Source organism: Chelonia mydas, chromosome 9, assembly GCF_015237465.2.
Source record: "Chelonia mydas isolate rCheMyd1 chromosome 9, rCheMyd1.pri.v2, whole genome shotgun sequence".
NCBI lineage: Eukaryota > Metazoa > Chordata > Testudines > Cheloniidae > Chelonia > Chelonia mydas.
The window spans coordinates 61,776,693-61,801,414 of NC_057855.1; the positions used below are offsets into that span (position 1 = coordinate 61,776,693).

At 49.1% G+C, this 24,722-nt stretch overlaps 1 protein-coding gene across 1 annotated transcript; it reads right to left on the reverse strand.

Annotated features, from left to right (window-relative positions):
- Positions 1 to 1,702: 1,702 nt before the first annotated feature.
- LOC102930146 (tumor necrosis factor ligand superfamily member 10) lies at positions 1,703 to 18,906 on the reverse strand. The gene is made up of 5 exons (XM_007063941.4): positions 18,429 to 18,906; positions 9,530 to 9,676; positions 8,612 to 8,648; positions 5,830 to 5,937; positions 1,703 to 4,844 (listed from the first exon to the last, which is right to left on the reverse strand). Exons 1-5 carry the CDS (start codon positions 18,657 to 18,659, stop codon positions 4,402 to 4,404), a joined length of 966 nt encoding a protein of 321 aa, XP_007064003.1. The 5' UTR covers positions 18,660 to 18,906; the 3' UTR covers positions 1,703 to 4,401.
- Positions 18,907 to 24,722: the final 5,816 nt, after the last annotated feature.

Consider the following 24,722-nt stretch of genomic DNA (forward strand, 5'->3'; position numbering starts at 1 on the left):
CGAACGCAGATCTCCTGTGTCACGAACCAGCACCTTAACCACCAGACCAGACTTCCTACCTCACCTCACCACACCCCTCAAGAACAAGATTCCCCACGGAATAAGCCCCACAGCCCAACTGGCACTTAACTGAGGGCAGGGGAGCATGTACCAGGCCTAGGGCTGAATGAGGGAAGGCATCGGGCTGCTCGTGTGATCGAGTTCTCCCCACGCATCCTTTCAGCCACAAGGGTCTCGGGTTGAGATTCAGAGAACAGCAAGACAAGCCAGAACAAACTCCAAGTCTCCCCAGGACCAACACATGCACTGAACCTGCTCAGCTCCCTCCTTAAAGATGGCAGGGAATTTTGGTGAGTAGAGGCGCTCGCCCTGGTCTCTGGCCCGCCGTGCACGGATTGATTCTGAACGCGTCTGCGTTCCCAGGGTGCTATATGCATCCAGTTTGCCTTGGGCTGTGGAATTCTTTGTCAGGAGAGGTGGTCTTGAAGTGGGAAATACTCTTACACGCCACGCCAAATGCTGGCCCTATTGAAGTCATAGGGAACTTTCCCATTGACTCCAGTGCAGCCAGGTTTTTCACCCTCTGACTTCAGTGGACTTGGGATCAGGGCCCTTGTCTTGAGTTCCAAGGGTTCAAATCCTGCTCTAGCTTAGCTTCAGCCTGTGGCGTTCCCACCCTCCCTTATGGGTGTGTTGGCTGGCCTGAGAGCACGACGTAGCACCAAATCCAGATTTCCAAATAACTTCCCCTTTACTGAACTAACGAAAAGCAGCCCAGAGGCACAGCAAGAAGCACTGGAGTACTGTGTCCAGTTTTGGGCCCCACGCTACAAGAAGGATGTGGAAAAATTGGAAAGAGTCCAGCGGAGGGCAACAAAAATGATTAGGGGACTGGAGCACATGACTTATGAGGAAAGTCTGAGGGAACTGGGATTGTTTAGTCTGCAGAAGAGAAGAATGAGGAGGGATTTGATAGCTGCTTTCAACTACCTGAGAGGGGTTCCAAAGAGGATGGATCTAGACTGTTCTCAGTGGTGGCGGATGACAGAACAAGGAGTAATGGTCTCAAGTTGCACTGGGGGAGGTTTAGGTTGGATGTTTTTCACTTGGAGGGTGGTGAAGCACTGGAGTGGGTTATCTAGGGAGGTGGTGGAATCTCCTTCCTTAGAGATTTTCAAGATCAGGCTTGACAAAGCCCTGCCTGGGATGATTTAGTTGAGGATTGGTCCTGCTTTGAGCAGGGGGTTGGACTAAATGATCTCCTCAGGTCCCTTCCAACCCTGATATCCTATGATTCTAAGCAGTCCGTTACTAAGCATGAGGTTCAGTGATCACTCGGGCCCAGGTCCTCACAGGTATTTAGGCACCCAACTCCCATTGATTTTGGTGGCAATTGGACATCAAAGTAACTTTGAGTATCTGAGCCTCCGTGGGGCCATGTAAGGTGTTTGCAAGAGCTCTGCTTTATCCTGAGTCCGGTGGGATGCCTGCTACCAACAGGCTGGGCATAACACGAGTGCCACAGCGCCCCACCCAGATTCTGCGCCCGACCAGTCTGGGAAGCTCAGCCCTTAAAGGCACAATGCCCACTCTAAATGCCTGATGAGCCTGAACTGGCTTTGGTGGGTTGGACGTCACGAAGCAGCGACTCATAGATGATCGGTGGAGCGGCCTTGCTCCGTATAAACAGCTGCAAACTCCGTGATTGAATACAAGTTTTATTGAACAAGCACAGAAGTCTCACATCAAAAATCCACCCAGCTGGGCAGCGCATACTCACACCCTTCACTGGAGATGATCCTGCATTTCAGCCTGTCTGTACCTACCAACAGTCTTGGTGCTATTATGATACACAGAATATACAAGTTTCAGAGTAGCAGCCGTGTTAGTCTGTATTCGCAAAAAGAAAAGGAGTACTTGTGGCACCTTAGAGACTAACAAATTTATTTGAGCATAAGCTTTCGTGAGCTACAGCTCAATTCACCAGATGCATTCAGTATACAAGTAATTACACAGATGGAAGTTGGGTCTCTATCCTGCCTGCCCAGAATCTACAAGTATCTTACACCTAGCATGGGATGAGCCAGTGAGCCTTGATTCAGTGTTAGAGGTTCAAAATCTGCATTCAGTTACACCTGTGCAACCCCACAGCCTTCAAGGTGTAATTGGGGGCAGAAATGGGCTATGCAATTGAGATCTAAGCCTTGGCTATGGTGGGATTTTAGCCACCAGAGCATGTGTACCAGTGTAGACCCCTAATGTAAGGCATGATGTGCAGCTGAAGCAGCATTTGTACTGGGGCAACAAACCCCAAGACAAACCACACTGGTGTAAATTGTGTCTACACCAGAGGTTTTGCATAACTGCAGCTCTACTGCTGGCTGAAATCCCAGCGCAGACAAGGCCTTTGTTAACAACTGGTCTTAGTGATGCATAAACCAGGATGGAATCCAGCTCGCACACTCTCAGATTCGGTGACTCAGCATGGTTGATAGGAATGAAGCATATTTTGTTTCTGAAGCTCTGACTGAGCCAGATGGCAGGTGGATCTGCAAGTCAGAAGATGCTGTTTCCGCTGAGTCACTTTCAGCCAGGGAAAGTCAGCTGTTAAGTGTTTCTGGGGAGAAACAGTCATTGAAAACTGTCTCCTGCAAACGCTTCTGTTTGGCACAGGCTCTGTATCCTCTCCATCCCCTTCCACGAAACCTACAGCTTGGCCCTAACAACTTTTTCTTTCCCTTTAAAAACCAACCCCACCTCGAATGGCATCTAAAACCAGCATTTCTTCTTTCCTGTCCATTAGCAACCAGCTATGCCAGCTCCGAGCTGGATCACCAGAGCAGCAAACACTGAGGAGAATCCTGGTAGCATCAAGCCCTTTCTGACAGGCATGGTGTAAACCGTGCATCAGTGAAGAGGGGAGGTGTGTGCAGAATTGGATGGGTGCGAGAGGCCCTCGCAGGGTTGCTTTGGGCTTGTCTATATGGCTCGTGCACCCATTTAACTAAGCTGATTTAGAAGCTAATTTAGTTCCATCGGTGCCACACACACACACACCCACACACGCCCGCCCGCCCGCCCGCCATAGACACTCAAGTCTGTTTCAGAGGGTCTCAAACCAGTTTCATTTAAGTAGACTACAAACCGACTTCAGCTAACAGAGTTAAGACCCTCTTACACAGATTTACTGGTGGTGCCTGCAGAGTTGTATTGGATTAAAATCCCACCTTCTGTGAAAGTAGAATGTGTCTGTGCGTGGCTCAGGCCCAGCTCTAAATACCTGCAGGCTGCCTCAGACCTGCCTGTGGAGTGGGGCAGGAAGAGCAAAGAAGGGCGAACCTGATTCACTGACCTACATTCCCCTCCTGCGGTGAGCACACTCTGCTGCCAGCACACTCCCTGGTCTCTTTTCCTCCCTCTGGCTCTGTGTTGAGACAACATGCAGCTTGCTGTACTGCACAGAGGCGGATGCCCTGGACCCAGGTGACTTAGTGGGAGAAGAACCTGGATTCAGATCCACACTGGACTGTCACATCCTGGCTACGGGGACACCAAGGTGGTGTGGCACAGCCCCGTGTGCAGATTTGATGCACTGTGGCACATTCCCCTCATACCGCTATGATGTGGCTATGGGTGTGTCACATCATCTCAAGGCGTCGTCGTCATGTGTTTTGTGATGGCCTGCTCCAAAGCTGGTGCTGCCTGGATCAGACACAATCTGCTCAGTCCTAACAGGGCAGACCCATGTTCCCTGGCCCAGCTCCTTCCCCCGGGTAGGAGGCTGAATGCAGGGTGCTGACTGCTGAGTCCTTTCCACGTGTGGGGTGGCTGTGCAGGGGGAGAGAAATGACTGCTCTGACTGCTCCCCCCAGGCTTTACCCCCTCCAGGATCTGACGGGTGAGTTTCACAGCATGTAAGGGCCTCTCCCTGCCCCCACCCCTGGGGAAGGCACCAGCACGCTGAGGATGGGGTGAGGAGCCCCGTTCTGCTCTCTCTGGAGACCTCCGCACAGTTTGCTGCCTCCTCCTATGGCTCTGACTCCACGATGGGGTGGGGGGGTGCATTGGAGGTGCCCCCCGGGCTCTTCCACCCCACAGGGGACGATGACTGTTCTGCAGCTACGGGGTCAGCCCTCCAAAGGCAAAACCCAATGGGAACGGAATCAGGGCATCGCCCCGTAAGTCAAGGAGAGCAGTTGTCCTGGCCACCATCCACAGGCCTGGCAGCCGTCACAGCACCCATAACCTGCTGAGACTGGTGGGTTTGCAAGGCAGGAACAGTGATGGGATCAAAGCCTCGACCGGGTTTGTTGTAGCTGGGCCGTGCAGGGCAGTGACATCAAGACAGTCTGCAATGGGATCGTCCAATGGGAGGAGGGTTTAAACACAGGCCCCTCCCCCTCACAGTTCAAGCCGGAAGGCCCCAAAGTAACTGGCCGCTGTATCGTCGTAATCAATGGCCAGGGACGAGACGGAGACGAAAAGCTCGTCACCGGCCTTGAGCTCGAAGAGGCCGCCCTGGTAGAGGGCGTGCAGGCCATAGTCTGCCTCGGGTGCCCAGCATTTAGTGCCGACGCCCTTCAGCAGCAGGATGGGCTGCCCATAGGAGGTCTCGCGGTTGATGCACTGCACCAGCTGGTGCCCCGAGACGCGGGCTGCGACGCCCTCGCTGGGGTAGCGGAAGTAGATCTGTGAGTAGATGTAGTACTTGCCCGCCTGGCTCACCCGCAGCTTGCCGTCCCGGTAGGTGATGTTCTGGAGGTGCGAGTGCATGGTCTTGTCCTCCCATCTGGTGATGGGGTGTCGGCAGGACTGGGAGAGCTCCCCAAAGTGTGCTGAGCTTCCTAGGGGAGAACGCAGGCAGAGGTCACTGCGGGGCCAATGGGAGCAAATAGCATCCTATGCTTGGGCATCAACCTAGCTGATGGGCTTCAGGCATAGATAATAAACAGAGATTGAACATAACATAAGAACATAAAAATGGCTCTACTGGGTCGGACCAAAGGTCCATCTAGCCCAGTATCCTGTCTTCCAACAGTGGCCAATGCCAGGTGCCCCAGAGGGAATGAACAGAACAGGTAATCATCAAGTGATCCATCTCTGTCGCCCATTCCCAGCTTCTGGAAAACAGAGGCTAGGGACACCATCCCTGCCCCTCCTGGCTAATAGACATTGATGGACCTGTCCTCCATGAATGTATCTTGTTTTTTTTTTTGAACCCTGTTATGGTCTTGGTCTTCACAACATCTTGACAAGGCGTTCCACAGGTTGACTGTGCGTTGTGTGAAGAAATACTTCCTTTTGTTTGTTTTAAACCTGCTGCCTGTTAATTTCATTTGGTGACCCCTCGTTCTTGTGTTACGAGAAGGAGTAAATAACACTTCCTTCTCTACTTTCTCTACACCAGTCATGATTTTATAGACCTCAATCGTATCTCCCCTTAGCCATCTCTTTTCCAAGCTGAAAAGTCCCAATCTTATTAATCTCGCCTCATACGGAAGCCATTCCAGACCCCTAATCATTTTTGTTGCCCGTTTCTGAACCTTTTCCAATTCCAATGGCCTGAGACAGAAACAAAGTCAGGATCCCAGCCCAGATCAAGGGGTTGGGGGATCAGGGAGGGAACTGCCCAAAACCTGAAGCTCCACAGCGGATGTGGCGTTGCCAACAAAATTTTCTACACCCCTTCCCTCACTGCCAAAATCCACAAGCCTGTCTTCTAATATCAGCCACTAGGCTAAGGCTTCCCCATTCCTGTGCCCTCCCTCTTGCCCCCAGGCTCCCATGGCTCTGGGCACCACTGGTATCCCATTGGGAACCCAGACTCACCGTCCTGGGAAGGGGTCTGCTGCCGGAGGGTGAGGTGGGCAGAGGGCTTGCCAGGTGCTCTTGTAGCCAGCTGCCCACTGGAGCTGTTGAAATAGCTCCTCGTGGCTTCTGTGGTGAAAGGAAAGGAACAAGGATCTGCAGAGGCTGTAAAGTGTGTGTGTGTCTGTCTCTCTCTCTCACAGACACTCATACGCACCATGGCAATGCTCAGCACCTTAGTGCTGTGAAGTCAGCATGGTGAGACTTGCTCTTACTAATAGGCATTTACAGGGAGGTGAAAGGCATTTGTGAGCCCTGAATTCAGGATTCCATGTTCCTCCTGCCACAGATTCCTTAGCCCTAAAGGAGAGGAAGGAATGCAGCCCTGGCCGTGTGTGTGTGTGTGTTGGGGGGCACGCTGTCGGGGCCATTTAAACCCAAGAATGAAGGCTTGTGTTTGGAATGGAGCCTCAGGGAGTTGGCCACCCACCCTCCATTGCAATTTTCTGGCATTTAAACACCAAACTCTGTTAGCACCTTTGACAAGCCCACCCTGGTTTTTGCTAAAAGAATGTTTCTATAAGAACATAAGAATGGCCATATTGGGTCAGACCAATGGTCCATCTAGCCCAGTATCCTGTCTTCCCACAGTGGCCAATGCCAGGTGCCCCAGAGGGAGTGAACAGAACAGGTAATCAACAAGTGATCCATCCCTGTCGCCCATTCCCAGCTTCTGGAAAACAGAGGCTAGGGACACAGAGCATGGGATCACATTCCGGTCATCTTGGCTAATAGTCATTGATGGACCTATCCTCCATGAACTTATCTATTCTTTTTTTGTTCACTTTTTTGACTGCGGCTACACATTGGGCTGATGTTTTCAGAGAATGACCCACAATGACTCCAAAATCTCTTTCTTGAGTGGGAACAGCTAATTTAGACCCCATCATTGTATCTGTATAGTTTTGGCCTTCCCAACGTCCCCTGGGAACGAGTTCCACACTGTGCGTTGTGTGAAGTACTTCTTCTTTTTGTTTGTTTTTAAACCCACTGCCTATTCATTTCATTGGGTGACCCCTGGTTCTTGTGTTATGGGAAGGAGTAAATAACACTCCCTTATTCACTGTCTCCACACCAGTCATGATTTTATAGACCTCGATCACATCCCCCTCCTTAGTCGTCTCCTTTCCAAGCTGAAAAGTCCCAGGCTTTTTAATCTCTCCTCATATGGCAGCTGTTCCATCCCCCTCATCATTTTTGTTGCCCCTCTCTGTACCTTTTTTAATTCTAATATATCCTTTTTGAGATGGGGCAATCAGAACTGCACGCAGTATTCAAGGTGTGGGCATACCATGGATTTATATTATACATTATGATATTTTCTGTCTTATCGATCCCTTTCCTAATGGTTCCTAGCATTCTGTTCACTTTTTTGACTGCTGCTGCACATTGGGCTGATGTTTTCAGAGAATGACCCGCAGTGACTCCAGGATCTCTTTCTTGAGTGGTAACAGCTAATTTAGACCCCATCATTTTGTATGTATAATTGGAATTATGTTTCCCATGTGCATTACTTTGCATTTATCAACACTGAATTTCATCTGCCATTTTGTACCCAGTCACCCAGTTTTGTGAGATCTCTTGGTAATTCTTCACAGCCTGCTTTGTATACAACTATCTTGAGTAATTTTGCATCGTCTGCAAATTTTGTCACCTCACTGTTTACCCCTTTTTCCAGATCATGTATGAATATGTTGAACAGCACTGGTCCAGTACAGACCCCTGGGGGACATCCCTATTTACCTCTCTCCATTCTGAAAAGTGACCATTTATTCCTGCTCTTGCTACTCTGAAACCTGTCTTTTAACTGGTTACTGATCCAGGAGAGGACCTTCCCTCTTATCCCATTACCTCCTACTTTCCTTAAGAGCTTTTGGTGAGGGACTTTCAAACACTTTCTGAAAGTCCAAGTATACTATGCACACTGGATCACCCTTGCTCACATGTTTGTTGATCCGACCCCCACAAAGAATTCTAATAGATTGCTGAGGCATGATTTCCTTTTCCAAAAGCCATGTTGACTCTTCCCCAACAAATTGTGTTCATCTACGTGTCTGATAATTCTATTCTTTACTACAGTTTCAACCAATTTGCCTGGTTCTGAAGTTGGGCTTGCCGGCCTGTAATTGCCAGGATTGCCTCTGGTGCCTTTTTTTAAAAATTGATGTCACATTTAGCTATCCTCCAGTCACCTGGTACAGAAGCTGATTTAAGTGATAGGTTACATACCACACTTAGTAGTTCTGCAATTTCACATCTGAGTTCCTTCAGAACTCTCGGGTGAATAGCGTCTTGTCCTGGTGACTTAACACAACAGCCCCAATTCTCCTCTCCCTAACACTGCTTTCATCCTGCTGTGACTCCAGTGATAGCAGTGGAGATGCTGCTGCTGGTTTGCTTTGTGGTGAGCCAGCACAGCTCTGTGTCAGTGCACCCCCACCAGGAAGTGAAACTGACCAACCCCCCGACCAGTCTAGTTTCACTATCCTCTGGCTGTGTGTATAAATCTAAACGTTACACGCACAGGCAGGTGGACGTGTAAAAGGCCGTCTGCTCTGTCACAGGCTGCTTTGGAAAATCGAGCCCTTTCCATCAAATTTAACAGGGACCCAAGCTGGCCCAATGAGTGAGATCTTCCCACATTTAAAAGTAGATGTAGCCATTTAAGTGAATGTAGCCATTTCTATCCCCTGTACAGAAGGGCATTTGCCCTGCTCCCTCCTGCCAGGGGTCGGAAACTCACCCTTCAGTGCACTCCTGCGGATAACGTTCTCTGTCACCTGGAAGGCACGAGGAGAGGTCAGTGAGTAAACAGGAGACTTTCCCCTGCTCCCTTAAGTCCTGTTGCCTCTTCCAGGCCCCCCACATCTGTCATTTCTTCTAGTTATGTCATCAAGCTCAATCAGACTGTACTCCCCTCCTGGCAGGGTAAAGCACCAGGCTCACCCTGCTGTCGCCCCTCTGCTTTGCTCTTCCACTGTCCACCTGGAGAGCTCAAAGACTGATAAGTGGAGCCTAAGAATCCCCCTCCCCTTGAGGTGGGTATTACAGATGGGGAAACTGAGGCACATTTGCAGCATCTGCACTAGGAAATTGACCCATTGCTGGCACTGGAATTGGCATTGGACATGGTTTGATGGCAAGTGCAGACAGGGACAGACCATGGCCAGCACCATCTCAGAAACCATGGCAGAGCCCTGTTCAGAGCAAGGTTTCTATCTGTGCCCATCCCCTTTAACGACATTCAGTTCTGGTTCGGCCACACCCTTCGCTGACTTTCATTGGCAGTACCAGATAACCCTGCCAGGGCAGGCAAGGGTGGGAATGAAAGAGGGAGCTGAATTAATTCCCTGGCCTCTCTACTGAGAGGGCCAACAAAGGCGTTCCCATTGATAGAGTGGCTTCTGTGATGTCATCCATGAGATCCTAGATGGAGACCCACCAACTCATTTCACATGGGCCACCAACAGCCACCAGATGGTACCAACTCTGAGTCCCTCCTGACCAGGGAACTGATTGGAGTTAGCAACCTACAGGGACTGGCCCAAGACCTTCTGCTGGAATGTCACCCTTTGTGGTGTTCTAGGGTCTTCCTGGCAAGTGCCTACCTCCCATTTCCCTTCCCTCCCCCCACCCAGTGTGTGGTTTGTCGTGGACTCACCATGGTCACATAGGATTTGATGCTGCTGGCCAGCTTGAGACAGGACTGGTTGCCAATCAGCTCCTCCAAGTCTGAGACTTCCTGCAATCTGTTGATCAGCTGCAAACACTTCAGCTCCTCTGAGCTCCCCTGCATCTGGGCTTTTAACTGGAAAATAATAAGATGAGTTGAATTGATTAAATGAAGTGGCCTCTTGAGCGTACAAAGGACTGAATGCGTGGCTGAGCTGTAGGGTGCAGAGGGAGGCCTCGGCTGATGTGATCCAAGCCTATGTAAACATGGACTGTTGCTCTTCTTTTTGATACTCATCCAGAGTAAGCCCTGTGCTGGGGTTGGATGCAGGAACTGAGAATAAGCCTGTGCTTCTCTGATCACAGTGCCGGAGGGGCTGAGACCTTGTGATGTGAATATGATTCCCAGGTATTAACCAGCCAGTGGACGAGTCATGAGACCTGGATTCAATCCCTGAGCTCTGCCACTGACTTGCTGTGCAACCTCAGACAAGTCATATCCCCTGTCTGAGCCTCAGGACCCCTTGCTAGCTTCAGCAAAGCACTGGGAGACCTACGCATGATGAATGCTATTGAAGTACAGTTCCTGGAATAGACTCCTGCACGGCTTGGTGCATTAGCGATTGATAGCTGAGCAGTGATGCTATCTCATGCAGTTTTATTGTTAGTCTTGTGATATTTGATATCTTGATTGAACCTCCAGCTACTGGAGTCATGTGAAAATGTGAATCTGACAATCTGGGGAATCTATGTACAATTTATTAATTCTAGCTTGATTTTATGAATTGTCTCTAGCCTTTTGACTGTCATCTTCTGTGCGCTGCCTCATGCTCCTTGTGCTAAGGGGAGGTGAGTGGCACCACAAATCTGTCTTTGAAAGGTGTTGTTGTAGCCATGTCGGTCTCTGGATCTTAGAGACACAAGGTGGGTGAGGTAACGTCTTTTATGGGACCAACTTCTGTTGGTGAGAGAGACAGGCTTTGGCGCTTACACAGAACTCTTCAGGTCTTCTTCAGCTCTGTGCAAGCTCGAAAGCTTGTCTCTCTCACCAACAGAAGTTGGTCCGATAAATCATATTACCTCCCGCACCTTGTCTTTGAAAGACACAGTCATTCAAAGTTACCAACTAGTAAATAGATATAGCCCAGATAGAACAATGAGGCACCTGGGGGAAGCCGATTTTCTCCAACTTCTCCGCAGTGGGCTGGGGTTTGGAGTAGTGGAATTTCTCCAGCAGCAGCACCAGGTGTTGGAAGTAGGACATCTAAACTCAGGGGACACAGAAACACCCAAGAAGCTGAGGCAGGAGAAAGGACATGCTTTTGTAGCAGGGGGATCTGTTTAACTCACTGCAGGACCAGCCAAAGTTAAGAGAAACTGATTTGGAGGAGAGAGAGACTCCATGATCCAGAGGAGAGGCTGTGAGCTGCAGAAGGGTCCTGGACATCCCAAAGAGCTCTGCCCTGAGCCCAGAAAATGCTCAAGCATGGTGTAGAAATGGAGGCAGGGAAATGTGCATGGGTGTTTTTTATTTTGCCTGGATCTGTGTATTTTTTGTGCTAGTTAAAGTAAAGAGTGATTGTGTTTAGAAACCCTTTCAAAACCTGCCTGTCACTGCTGTCACTGCTGTGTGCACCTGAAGAGGTAGCTGTAAAGCCAGGGTCCCATAAAGGTGATGCTCAGGGAGAGAGTGTGCTTACACCCCTGGGTGTCGGCGTGGTGGTGTCAGTGTTGGTCCGGAGGGCCTACAGCAGATGGGTTGCATGGTTCCATTTCTGTAGAGGTAACAGACCTAGACCCTGTGCCTAGGAAATGTGCCAAAGAGGCCCAGGAGAGACAGTGCTGGAGGACGGCCCAAGGGAAGGGACATGGGTCTAGTGTGGTGGGACCCAAACACAGCAACCTGGTACGTGTCCAGCTGGGGCAGCTCTACTAGGGCTGTGTGTGACAGTGAGAATCTGAGCTTTCATTTGGGGAGGGGAGACACCTGCTAAGTTTCTAGCTCTCCTCATTGCGGGGAAAACATTGAAAACGTGACTCCAATGTAACCTAAAGGCTCTGGAGATAAAGATCCCCATAGCTATTGTTTTTTAAATCTGATTTTTATCCCCTCTTGTTATTGTGAGGGGATTTGATTCAGGGTTTTTGACCCCCTAGGGCTGCTGGCTTAGATACATGGGAGGGTGGGGAGAAAGAGTGGGTGTTTCTGTTAAGCTAATGGCAGAGCTGAGGTTGTCAGAGGCAGTTTCATGCCGTGTTGTAGCAGTGTTGGTCTCAGGATGTCAGAGAGACAAGGTGGATGAAGTCATATCTTTCATTGGACCAACTTGTCCCTCTCACCAGTAGAAGCTTTTGAGCTTACACGGAGCTTTTCTTCAGGGGGTTTCAGTCAGGTCGCTTGCTCAGATTGCAACCCAAGTCCCAGCCATCAAACCTAGGACACCTGGCTTCTGGCTTGTCCATCAGCAAAACCCAGCCTGAAGCCCGTGATGCCTCATCCTGGGTTGGTAACCATGTACCTCTGTTACAAATGTGCGTATCAACAGTCACACAATGCTGCTAAACAAAGCTGCCTGCAGGCCATGTTACCGTGGCTGTGTGAATCTAACTGTGGTGAAAGATGCTGGTTTAACAGCCCGGGAGACCAGAGCCTTCCATCCACAGAACAGGTAAAGGACAGGTAATGACAAGGCAAGCTTCCTGCCTTCCTGCCTCATCTCTGCCCTGGAGGGATCCCTTGTGAACAGGTCTGATCAGCCGCTGGAATTAACTGTTCTCCCACAGCATTTCCCACTGTCTTGGAATAATTTTATTTCCATGCTCAGTAGGAACAGTGGCAAATGCTTTTATGCTCAGAAGACAAGCTGGGACTTGGCTCCCTGCTGGAGAAACTCCTGGGGCTAAGCTCCCCATCACTTATGGCCTGAACCTGCTAGGCGCTGAGCACCTTCAACATCCATTGTCATCACTGGGAGTCAAGCATGCTCAGCACCTGGCAGGATCTGGCTCTTTGAGCTCTCTTTCTCATCTGCACAGGGCTCTTTCTCCTACTCCAGATCCTCCTGCTTGGCAGCCCGAGCCCAGTGTAGTAGGAGCTGGGTGCTCCTTCTGGGCCCACTCTCCTCACAAACCCCAGCCCCTGCCTCAATCCGCCCCTAGTAAATATCTGCATCAACCCACGGGAGATGAACTGAACCTTTTCCAGCTGAACACTGCTGCTAACTCTGCCCTCCTGAGACCAGACATGGTGGTGGGTGGCGATTTGCTGACACGGACGATGGCTGTGACAAATGAGACCTCACTCCGTTGTCGCAGTGAGGTGCTTGTGCTTGGAGTGTATGTGGAACTAGTGCTGAGGACTGATCACCCTGCAGGTGAAGGTCCCCACAGTGAACGCGGCCCATGTTCCATCAGCAAGAGGTGATGCAGCAAGCAAGCAGTGTTGTGGGCAAGACAGCTTTAGTTAGCAAGCTGAGAGGCCTGTGCTACATGCTGAGATTCTAGAGCTCGATGTAGCAGCCTGGCCCTGCGCTGCATGCCTGAGTCCCATCGTCCCTCCGGAAAGTCTCCAGGGTCAGCTCAGGCCTTGCTCACGGCTGAGGCTGCCAGTTTAGTGCCACTTTGTGGTGCAGGACCTGGCCTGAGGCCCCTGAGTTATTTCTCATGGGCCTCAGAGGGTCGATGTTTGTGGTTACTCCCCGGCTGGGCTGAATTTGAATCAGTGACCTAGAGGCAAGAGGCCCCACAGCCTAATTCTAAACCCCAGCAGCATCCCAGCCTGCACCTGCTTGTTAGCCAAAGGGTGCGATGGATGTTCCCGCCGGTGCAGAATCGCAGCCCCTGCAGCACTGTGTCCTTGGGGAACAGGTGCCCCCAGCGCTGCAGAGAGGGCTGCCCATGCTTGGGGAGGGCACAGATTTAGTGTGTCTTGAGAAGGAAATAAAGGAGAAAAGCTGGATTGTAGCACGGTTCGGAGCCTAGAGCTGTGCCGAGGCTGAAATGCCTGTACATCCTGGCTCGTTGCATGGGATGGGCTGCTCTCCCATTGCCTTATTCCCACCAGAGAATTAGGTCAGGCATTGTGAAATTGGCTCAATCTGTAATAAACACCCAGGCCTAGCCTCCCCTCCATCTGGTTAGATCTGCGGTGTCATGTTATTGTCTCCGCACTCAGCATGACTCACCAGCCCAGACAAACAATCATGCTGGGGAGAGGTGCTTGGCTCACAGCCCTGGAGAATGGAGTCCTCTAGCTGCAGGGCAGGGGTGGCCACCCAGCAGGCCAAGTATCCCTTTCACTGCCAGTCTGCCTCAACCCCGACCTGCAGGGATCCCCCACTACTGGAGAGAGGGGAGCTGGGTCACAGGAACAATCAGCCCTTGGCCTCCCTGCTCAGACTGCCAACCAGGGAGCCTGCTGAGGGGTGGTTTGAAACTGGGCTGGGGCCTGCCCTGCCCCCCAGTTCGTTACACATGGGAAACCAAACAGCTGGAGAATTAAAATACTGTACCCAGGAAGCACAGTCCTTCGGGCAGCCCGTAGGGATAGTTAGCCACCTAGGCAGCAGTTCAGTGCCCAGTCCTTGCTGGCTTTCCCCCAGGCTGAATCGTTTGTCTCACTCTAATCCTGTAGGAAGTGGGAGGGTTTCACTGTTTCTGTGCCCTTTGTCTAGCTGCTGGGTCTCGCTTCTCACTGTGAACTCACAGGGGCAGGGGACTGCAGTGACATCTCCTCCAGATCAGAGAGACTCTAGTAGCTGGCTCAGACTAAGGTCTGGCCTCCAGTGAAAAGTTAATATGGGCACACCCCTGACCAATTTAGTTATGCCGCCACGACCCCCAGAGTAGATGCAGCTGTGATGAAAGAAGAATGTTTCCATCAAGACTGGTAACTTCATCTGGGGAGGCGGTGTTCCTACGCTGCCAGAAAAACTCCCATTGGTGTAGGCTGCATCTATGCTATGGGGCTATGCCAGCATCACTCTGTGGAAGTCTCTGAAGTGTAGATGCACCCTAAGGACTCCTGAATAAGCAGTAACTTAGGATGTAATTATCCAGCTCTTGTACACTGCTAAAATATTGAATAATTCCCCAAAACCTACTGAAGAAGGTTGAATAGACTCAGCACTTTTCTGTAAACACATCTTTATCCCATGGCATGTGTCCCACTACCTGTCTAGTACATTTCATACAACCCTAGGAAATGGAAACTTCATGTGTCCCGGGGCAGGAAAAGGACACCAGCTTCTGGGAAAATGAAACAAAGCAAGTTCAAAACCCTTCCCACGCCATTTCAAAACCACTCTGTGCAGCTGCCACAGGGCATATTGGCCAGAACTGTCTCGTTCTTTCCTTGGGCAACTCCCAGCTGTCGGTTCTTGTATCCACCTGTTGTCTCTCATCTTAGATTATAAACTCTTTGGGGCAGGGACATTCTTTGGGTGCTGTGTTTGTGTATAGCACTTAGCACAATGGGGCCTGTAATAATACTAAATAATAATTCTCCCCTTCGCTGCCAACATACTCACTGATCATCACCACACTTCTCTTAAAAAAAAAAAAAAAAAAAACCCAAACCCAACCCTGGTTTAAGATGGACGGATTCTGATCTCACTAATGCTGCTTTTACATCACTGAACTCCAGCCCTTAGTTTGTAATGAAAGCGGCACCAGGGCTCCAGCCATTTACTTTCATAACTCATGTAGCAAGTCCAGAGGTGCTGGGGCCATGAACTGCCAGGCCCAGAAGTATTGGGGCTCTGAACTGCCAGGCCCAGAGGCGCCAGGGCTCTGAACTGCCAGGCCCAGAGGCGCCAGGGCTCTGAACTGCCAGGCCCAGAGGCGCCAGGGCTCTGAACTGCCAAGGCTAGATGTGCTGGGGCCATGAACTGCCAGGCCCAAATGTGCCGGGGCTCTGAACGGCCGGGCCCAGAGGTGCCGGGGCTCCTAACTGACAAGCTTAGAGGTGCTGGGGCTCAGCCCTGTCAAGCCCTGGCACAAATGAAGCTCTCTTGAACTCCATTGCCTTCCAATGCCTAGAAGAAATCTGCCAGCTAATGATAGCATGAGAGAAAGCTGGAGATAGCTAGCACTGATTTTCTCTGTATATGATAATAATCCATACGTGCGATTGTATATCTCCCTATAACATTGTACATATTTGTCTGTGTCCCTCTCTCCTCACCCTTTCTATGTAACTTGGATACTGTGTCCCTGAGGCTGTAAGCTGTCCTGCACAGACAGGTTTCTGGGCCAGCACGAAGTGCCAGTAAAGTAGACAGTGCTCAGCATGGGCAGAGGGGTCTGCCTGTATTGGGCAGCTTGCGGGATTAAGGTCTTGGATTGTAAACTGCTCGGACCAGCTCCTAGCACTGTGGAGTTCAGCTTTTGATTGGGTGTACTGGATGCTACTCAAATAAACCTGTGGAACAGTACTGACACTCCTGATGGCAGAGGAGCTCAACGTTTGCGCAGCCCAAAGTGTACATGCCAGATTTGGGGGTAATGTTTTACACAAGGTAACTGGTACAATTTCCAATGGAGCTGAAGGCCCCATTGACTTTCAGTGAGACTTAGGCTCCTGAGTGCCTAGAGTTCAGGTGCCTAGTGGAAGCCACAAAAATGCCTCAGCAGTGTAACCAATGGGAGTTAGGCACCTCCCCTGCTTAGGCACCTACATTTGTCAATCTGGTCCTAAATCACTTTTGAAAATGGGACTTAGACTCCTTAGTTACTTGGATGCTTTTGAAAATTGTACCCAACCTGCCTAAATGTTTGCTCACGACTCCAACCCGATTTTCCACCACCTCTTAATGGTTACTGGCAACTGGGTTTAGACATGGGGCGGGAACAAGTGCAATGGGTTCTCCAGCTCTCCTGCTACCAGGAGCTTTTTAATGGGGTGTGAAGAGCAGCAGCAGCTCAGCATTTTAAATCATGCAGCGGGATCTCTACAGGCGAGCATCTGATGGGCAGCTGAATCCGAGAAAAGCCGGGTTTTGACGGGTTTTTAAACTGTTGCCTGTACTGAGACAGATGTACTGCTTGAAGCCGCGTTGTTTATGCCCTCCAACTCCCAGTGAAGGCACTGAGAGTCTTGGGTGCGCAGGCAGTTCAGGGTCTGGCTCTTAAGGCCTCACCCAGTTCTCATTAAAGAGCACATGTTTGGCAATGCCAGATCAGATCACTGGCTCATACGGTGCGGTAGCCTGACTTCTGACATTGCAGATCACACCACGGACCCATATAGGGTCTGATCTAAAGCCCAACTGGGTCAACAGGAATCTTTCCATTGACTTTAATGGATTAGGCCCCGAGTCCAGCAGCCCGAGTCTTGACATACCAGGTCAGGGTACTGACTCCAGCAGTGGCCAATACCTGATGCACTGAAGAAGGCAACCCCCCTCCCTCCCCGATACCGCCATATATAGGCAATTGCGCAATGATGTTTGTGGGAAGGGGGAAATTCTTCCCTGTCCCCTGCTGGGATAAACTGGAGCCTGGCACCCAGAAGCATGAGATTGAATTACTCCTTATCTTGGGTCACTTAGCCATAAACCTTTGTTTTCTTCCTGGTAAAACTCTGCTCTCTCGCTAATCTTTTCTGGGGTCTTCATCACCAAGCACCAAACACCCAATGAAAGAGCTCCATTCCCCATCTTTTCCTGATTTAGCCTACTGTTGTTTATCAGGAGGTAATTTTTCTCCCTCTCCCGCTCTGCCCAGGGGGAATAAGACTGGGTCATTCCTCAGTCATTGTTATCAGCAAAGCCATGCATTCTACAAAATAGGTAGATTCCTCCAGATCTGTGTTGATCCAGACACACACAAACCCCCTTCATTCGGTGGGGTTTGCCTATTCCCCAATTTGGTAAGACAGTAACGGATGCAAAAAACCCAAAATCTCATATTTAAAAGGGAAAAATATTTTGTGCCTGCTTGTACAAAATGTTCTGGTTCCAGCGGGGCTGGCGTGTGCCAGAAGGCAAAGCAGCAAAGGGGGCACCTCGCCCCACGTTTAGTACCCATCTAAACGGGGTTGGAACTGGCACACTGCAGCTCAGAGCCAGGCAGAGACCTGCGCCGCAGGGACCGGGCGCGAGAACAATAGTTTCGGGTTTGATCGTTATTCAAACACCTGGCGTTTTCCCCTAAAGGTGGAAACGCTTTCAGTTTCTTGTAAAGCTGCAGTCGCTTTATTGGCATCGCTCAAATCACGGCTGGGGTAATTAGGGAGCCCGCCCAGCCACCGGGGGAAAGGGTTGCCACATGCACAAACAAAACCAGGAGCTCTGACTACAGGATCCCGTTGCTAAAACTGCGCAGAGCTTCGGCCGGAGAGGGAGACCATTCCAGTCAAGGCAGCCCTGAGCTTTCAGGGGGCTTGTTTCTCTCAGAATTACACCCAAGCCTTTAAGTGGAGCTGCACTGCTCACCTGAAATGATAGTTTTGCACTGATCAAGGAAGCGATTAGTCACAGTTTCAAAGCTTCCTACAGAACCTCAATGATCCAGTCCAACGGGGGAGGGGAAGGGGGAGAGAGAGAAAGGCAATGTGTAGCAAGGGGTTGGAGGCTAGTTCACATGATCTGCACCACTGCAACGAATGCATGAGCAGAAGGAGACCTCTGGAAATAAAATCCTCCTGGACTGTGCCCGTAGTTTTCTTAAGCAAAATCGTATTTTTGAATTTAAAATCACCCTGAAAAGAAACCAAAGGTGGCACCCGAAGGAGTTTGCAGTTCGCAGCTCTTGTTGCTAGTTCATCGGAATCTCCCCGAAAGTGGGTTTAAAAGCTGAAATGCACAAAGATCTCGCCTCCCCCCGCTCACCCCTCTGCAAACCAGAGTGGGAGAGTGTCGGTGCTACTACTTCTGCCCTGGCCTCACCTTGGAAATCGACATGGTGAAATATACGAAGAGCCCCGTGGTAGAGGCGATCTGCAGAGCCAGGATGGACATCACAGCCATGGCGATCCACACCGGGCTGCAGTGCTTCTTCCTCCTCTTCCCAGAGCCTGGCTCGCCCTTGTGCCCTGCTCCGGACCCCATCATGCATGCTGAGGAGTCGCTGCTATCCGATCGGAAATACTGCTGGTTATTCTGCTGCTGGTGGTCCATTGCATTATATAAATATCCCAGAGGCCAGAGCCCTGGTTTTACTTCCCCTCTGAGCCCCTTCTGTGTTTCTCGGATCCTCCTCCCACCTTCCCTTCCTCACACACGCACACAAGGAAGCAAGTTTAGAGAAAAGTTCTTGCCTCGAGAGAAGACTTGTGTGTATGTGTGTGGGAGGGAGGGACAGACAGAGCTAAACAGCTCCAGTCTCTTTCCAGGCGGTATTTGATTCCCTGCCATATCCTGATGCTAATCGAGTGTAAAGTTCAGTTCACCCTATAAACAAAGGCATCGCCGAGACACAACACGTGGAGACCGCCCCCTCTCTCTGCCTGCCAGTCATTGTTTAAAATTCCGTTGTTCCTGTGAGACATAAAAGCAAGGACTTTGCAACCTGTGATCTTCAGGGATGCACTTTCCCTAAGGGGATGGCTTCTTAGCTGCAGTGTTGGCCTTTCCGGTTTCCTCTCTGTTTCACTGGGATGTGGGACTCTTCTGTCCTTTGCCCTTATGTGAACAGTTAAACAGCTGCTGTGTGTTGCACCCCAGAGGTGGCTGCATTTCAGTAGTAGAAAAAATTATCTCCATCCTGACATGCAGAGCGGGAATGAGCAATTTACTCAACTTGAGAAAGAGCTCTGTGAAGCTCAAAAGCGTGTCTCTTCCAACCGCATTTGCTCCAACCCCTCAGACAGAGACAAACACCTACAAGATCTCTATCAAGCATTCTTACAACTACAATACCCACCTGTGGAAGTGAAGAAACAGATTGATAGAGCCAGAAGAGTTCCCAGAAGTCACCTACTACAGGACAGGCCTAACAAAGAAAATAACAGAACGCCACTAGCCGTCACCTTCAGCCCCCAACTAAAACCCCTCCAACGCATTATTAAGGATCTACAACCTATCCTGAAGGATGACCCATCACTCTCACAAATCTTGGGAGAGAGGCCAGTCCTTGCCTACAGACAGCCCCCCAATCGGAAGCAGATACTCACCAGCAACCACATACCACACAACAAAACCACTAACCCAGGAACCTATCCTTGCAACAAAGCCCGTTGCCAACTGTGCCCACATATCTATTCAGGGGACACCATCACAGGGCCTAATAACATCAGCCACACTATCAGAGGCTCGTTCACCTGCACATCCACCAATGTGATATATGCCATCATGTGCCAGCAATGCCCCTCTGCCATGTACATTGGTCAAACTGGACAGTCTCTAGGTAAAAGAATAAAAGGACACAAATCAGACGTCAAGAATTATAACATTCATCAACCAGTCGGAGAACACTTCAATCTCGCTGGTCATGCAATTACAGACATGAAAGTTGCGATATTACAACAGAAAAACTTCAAATCCAGACTCCAGCGAGAGACTGCTGAATTGGAATTAATTTGCAAATTGGATACAATTAACTTAGGCTTGAATAGAGACTGGGAGTGGCTAAGTCATTATGCAAGGTAACCTATTTCCCCTTGTTTTTTCCTACCCCCCCCCCCCCCCCCCCAGACGTTCTTGTTAAACCCTGGATTTGTGCTGGAAATGGCCCAACCTGATTATCATACACATTGTGTATGACCACAGGAGAGTGGTCACTTTAGATAAGCTATTACCAGCAGGAGAGTGGGGTGGGGAGAGGTATTTTTTCATGCTTTGTGTGTATAAAAAGATCTTCTACACTTTCCACAGTATGCATCCGATGAAGTGAGCTGTAGCTCACAAAAGCTTATGCTCAAATAAATTGGTTAGTCTCTAAGGTGTCACAAGTACTCCTTTTCTTTCTTCCAACAGAAATTGTTCCAATAAAAGATATTACCTCCCCCACCTTGTCTCTCTGATTTCCTCAAATTAAGTAGTCCTAATGGATCTACTTTTGGGAATAAAACTTGCTGGGGAGGTATCTGCAGCATCAAGCCCTTAATTTGTTTTGGGGCCCAATGTGCAGTATTGCCGTAAACAGAATTCCTACAGAAAGAAATGCACGTTTTATTTGGATAGGGACTACAACATCAGGCCTTAGATTTCTAAAGTGTTTTAGGATTCCTGGTGATGAGGAGAGCCATATACATATAAATAAAAAGTAATTATAATGAGAGTAAATGCTTCCTTAAGTACAAAAATAAGCTTTAAAAAGAACCAAGGTACCAAAGTAATACAAAGTGCATAAAGTTTGAAAAAGTAAATACAAATTACTAAATAAAAGGTGAAGTAACTGTTTAATCCGAGTGCCTGGGCATTGGAAGGAAAGGAGTCCTGGTGCATGCCTGTACTGGGGCATGCGAAGGATGGAAGTGAAAGAGGAGTGAGAGGCAGTGGCAGTAGATAGGGCACTGGGCTAGGAGTCAGGAGACCTTGTTCTGCCATTGACCTATTGGGCAAGTCACTTCAGCCCAGGTGGTCAAGGGTCTTTAGGTGCATAACTGCCATGGGGGTGAGGCACCTACACACTTCTGCAGATGTGGGGCCTTCTCCTCTGCGTGTCTCTGTTCTCCTCCTGCGAAGACTGTCTCGACGTAGGCACAGTGCCCTCCAGAGCTTGAGCTTGGGTGAAGCTTGTAAGTGGTATTGTAAAAATAATGTGTAAGAGTGGTCAGCATCCCTTACAGGATTAGCCCTTCAAACCGAAACTACAGAGGTGAATTGTCTTTTAAATAGTGAGAAATGTACAAACTGGAAACCTTCTGAAACAGGTTTGCCCTTTTCATTGTTCACTAGGGGAGATAACTCACCAGGCAAACACATACACAGAACAATCGAATCAGGAGCAGAAGGCGTTTTTTTCCCCATACCCTTCACAGTTTCACTCTGTCTGTTACAGTGGCTGGTGATGTCTCCTGCACCAAGACCTGCCAAGTTCCTGGTACTTTGTCAGAACAAGCTTCCTGTGTTGGGAAGAAGCTCAAGAGTTAGGACATAGGAGATGCCGTGGCCCATTGGAATGCCTAGGCAAAGAAGTCATTCAAAGGTGTGGTAAGAAACATAGAATATCAGGATTGGAAGGGACCTCAGGAGGTCATCTAGTCCAACCCCCTGCTCAAAGCAGGACCAATCCCCAATTTTTGCCTCAGATCCCAAATGGCCCCCTCAAGGATTGAACTCACACCCCTGGGTTTAGCAGGCCAATGCTCAAACCACTGAGCTATCCCTCCCCCCAAAGAGATGTTCTACTCTTTGAAAAAAGAATCTAACCTCCCTTTTCTCATTCATTTGCATCATGAACTGCATTGGACTCATTAACCTAGGCTTTCAAGCCAGCAGCTTCCTATTTGAGTGCTAATTATTTATTATAAGCTCTTTAGGCCAGGGACAGTCATTTACTGTATGTTTCTATAACACCTAGCCCAAAGGGCTCTGGGTCTGGTTGGTCAGTAGCATTGCCACAATTTAAGTGTTTCTTCTTCTTCATCATCATCATGATGTATTTCACGATTATTTTGCCATTATTTTCTCTCCTTTGTAAATCTATGTAGTGATCAGACTCTCTTGTATATTATGCTGGCATTTTCCTTTACCCTAGTTTATATTTGGAAATAATCATAATTTGGCTATGTCTCTGCTGCAAGGGCTGTGATTTGCAGCTCCTGAATACATATCTGTTCTGGCTTTAGTTTGGCTAGCTTGACAAAATCACTGAACAAGGTGGCATTGGCGGCAGTGGGAGCTAGCAGTGACTAGAGGGGTCAGGCAGCCTCTTACAGCCTACACCGCTGCATCCTTCTTGTTGTTTTTAGTGAGCTAGCTAGGTAGCTGTAGCTCACGAAAGCTTATGCTCAAATAAATTGGTTAGTCTCTAAGGTGCCACAAGTACTCCTTTTCTTTTAGCTAGATTAAAGCCAGCGCAGGTACATCCAAATGGGCTGCAAATTACACGTCCGGTTAAAGTGTAGACATAACCTTATTCAGCTCCCAGAAGTATCCGGGGACTTCACTGATGTCTCTGATGACAGCTGCTAGTGAAGGCAAAGCGTGACTGTACCTGATCAATGTCTAGCATGCAGCAGAACAAGAGATGAGGGAGGAAGGATGGTCTTGTGGATAAGGAACAGGACTAGGAGTTGGGAGGTTGACTGTTATTTATCATTTGTTTGTGGTAGCTCTCGTAATGTGCTAATCATCTTGCCGACACCCAAGAAGGGATGATCCCTGCCCTGAGAAGCTTATGGTATAACCATGGGTTGAATTGAGGATGTACTCCTTCAATTTTAGCTTATAAAGAATTATATTAGAAATTACTGTATCGATTGCATTTGACTCCAGTTACGATCCATCATCTTTTTGCTACTAGCGAGATGCTCTGTTGGAGGGATTGTCGGGAAAGGGGAACATACTTGCTCATGTGATGGTTGTGTCCAGAAATTAGTCAGTTTCAGTAGGAAATTATTAAAGAGATTCACCTTATAACAAAATGCCAGCTTCCCAGAGATCCCCTAGGGTGACCAGACAGCAAGTGTGAAAATCGGGACAGAGGGTGGGGGGGAGTAGGCGCCTATATAAGACAATGCCCCAAATATCGGGACTGTCCGTATAAAATCGGGACATCTGGTCACCTACCCCACCCTAATCCTCCAGTAAAGGAGCTACATTTTAAACAGAACTACAAATTAATTTCTTTTTTTATTGTTAGCCGCTAGACTTTGTGTTGCCAAAATGTGACTTCTCCTCCTATTGAACTGTGGTATAGTAAAATATGGACTATGCTTGTAATGGGAAAGCTTTCACACCAAGTCTGCACACAAGTGCCAAAAAGGTACGTCTCTTCCACCAGCAGAAGTTGGTCCAAAAAGAGATATTACCTCACCCGCCTTGTCTCTCTCAAAAAGAGGACTCAGAGTAACAGCTGTGTTAGTCTGTATTCGTAAAAAGAAAAGGAGTACTTGTGGCACCTTAGAGACTAACCAGTTTATTTGAGCATGAGCTTTCGTGAGCTACAGCTCACTTCATCGGATGCATAGCATATCGTGGAAACTGCAGAAGACATTATATACACACAGAGACCATGTGTGTATATAATGTCTTCTGCAGTTTCCACGATATGCTATGCATCCGATGAAGTGAGCTGTAGCTCACGAAAGCTCATGCTCAAATAAACTGGTTAGTCTCTAAGGTGCCACAAGTACTCCTTTTCTTTTTAAAAAGAGGACTGGTATTTAGAAATTTGGTCACCCTTTTTAGCATACTCAGAGGAGAAGGGTTTCCCAGCCAGCAAGCCAGAATCTTTAGCCAGGTTATTTGAATATTAACCTGAACCTGAATAAGTAATGTACAATGTAGTATGGAAACATTATATTGTAACTCTACATTGATAAAAAGTTTCCAAACCCCACCCCCCCTCAAGTATGGGCTGTGTTACATCCAAGTCCCTGCCCTGGTTTGGGCCTCAGTTTCCCCATCTGTACAATGGGAATGATCCACTCATCCACCTCCCCAGGGGAGGTATGTGGCTGAATTCATTGATGTTTGGGCAGTGCTCTGTGACCTTCAGACAGGAAGCGCTAGAGAAGGGCAGACAGTGATAAAGGTGACTCCATATGAGTGACTCTGCACTGTGTCTGAACTTGATTTTCATGGTTCGGTCTTGCAGTCCTGCCGTGCAAGACAATTAGACCTGAATTCATGCCAAGCATCATCTAGTTGCATCAGTAATTGGAATTATTTACTCATTTACTCTCAAATCCATTCCTGCCTTGAGCTGTCTAGGCACAAGTTACAGAGGTTTTAGAGGGTAACTGTTAGTGAACTATCCCCATTTGTGAGCTGGGCTCCGCAAGTTCTAAGAGCTGCCACCCTTGGAAGCGCTTATGACTTATGTGTCTGATTCCTCACTGAAGTGGCTGTAGCCTCCTGCCTGCAGACTGTAGGTAACACGTCATTAGGCAATAGGCACGATTTTGCTGATCCGTCTGACCAGTACTTTGCAGGAGCTGCTGGCAGAGAGCCAAGCATACGGGGTGGCTCTTTCTCAAGGTAAGGAGGGCTTCTGCATGGAGCATATAGAAGATTTGTGTGTTGGTGGGGAGAGGGGGGAAGTTCCTTGTCTGCTGAACAAAATGGCCAGGA

Excerpts from the sequence above, each read along its gene's own strand:
- LOC102930146 (XM_007063941.4), bottom strand. The coding sequence starts at position 18,659 with ATGGACCACCAGCAGCAGAATAACCAGCAGTATTTCCGATCGGATAGC. Across the intron at positions 9,677-18,428 it reads TCACCATGTCGATTTCCAAG|TTAAAAGCCCAGATGCAGGG; the intron begins GTGAGGCCAGGG and ends ATTATTTTCCAG. Across the intron at positions 8,649-9,529 it reads TCAAATCCTATGTGACCATG|GTGACAGAGAACGTTATCCG; the intron begins GTGAGTCCACGA and ends CGTGCCTTCCAG.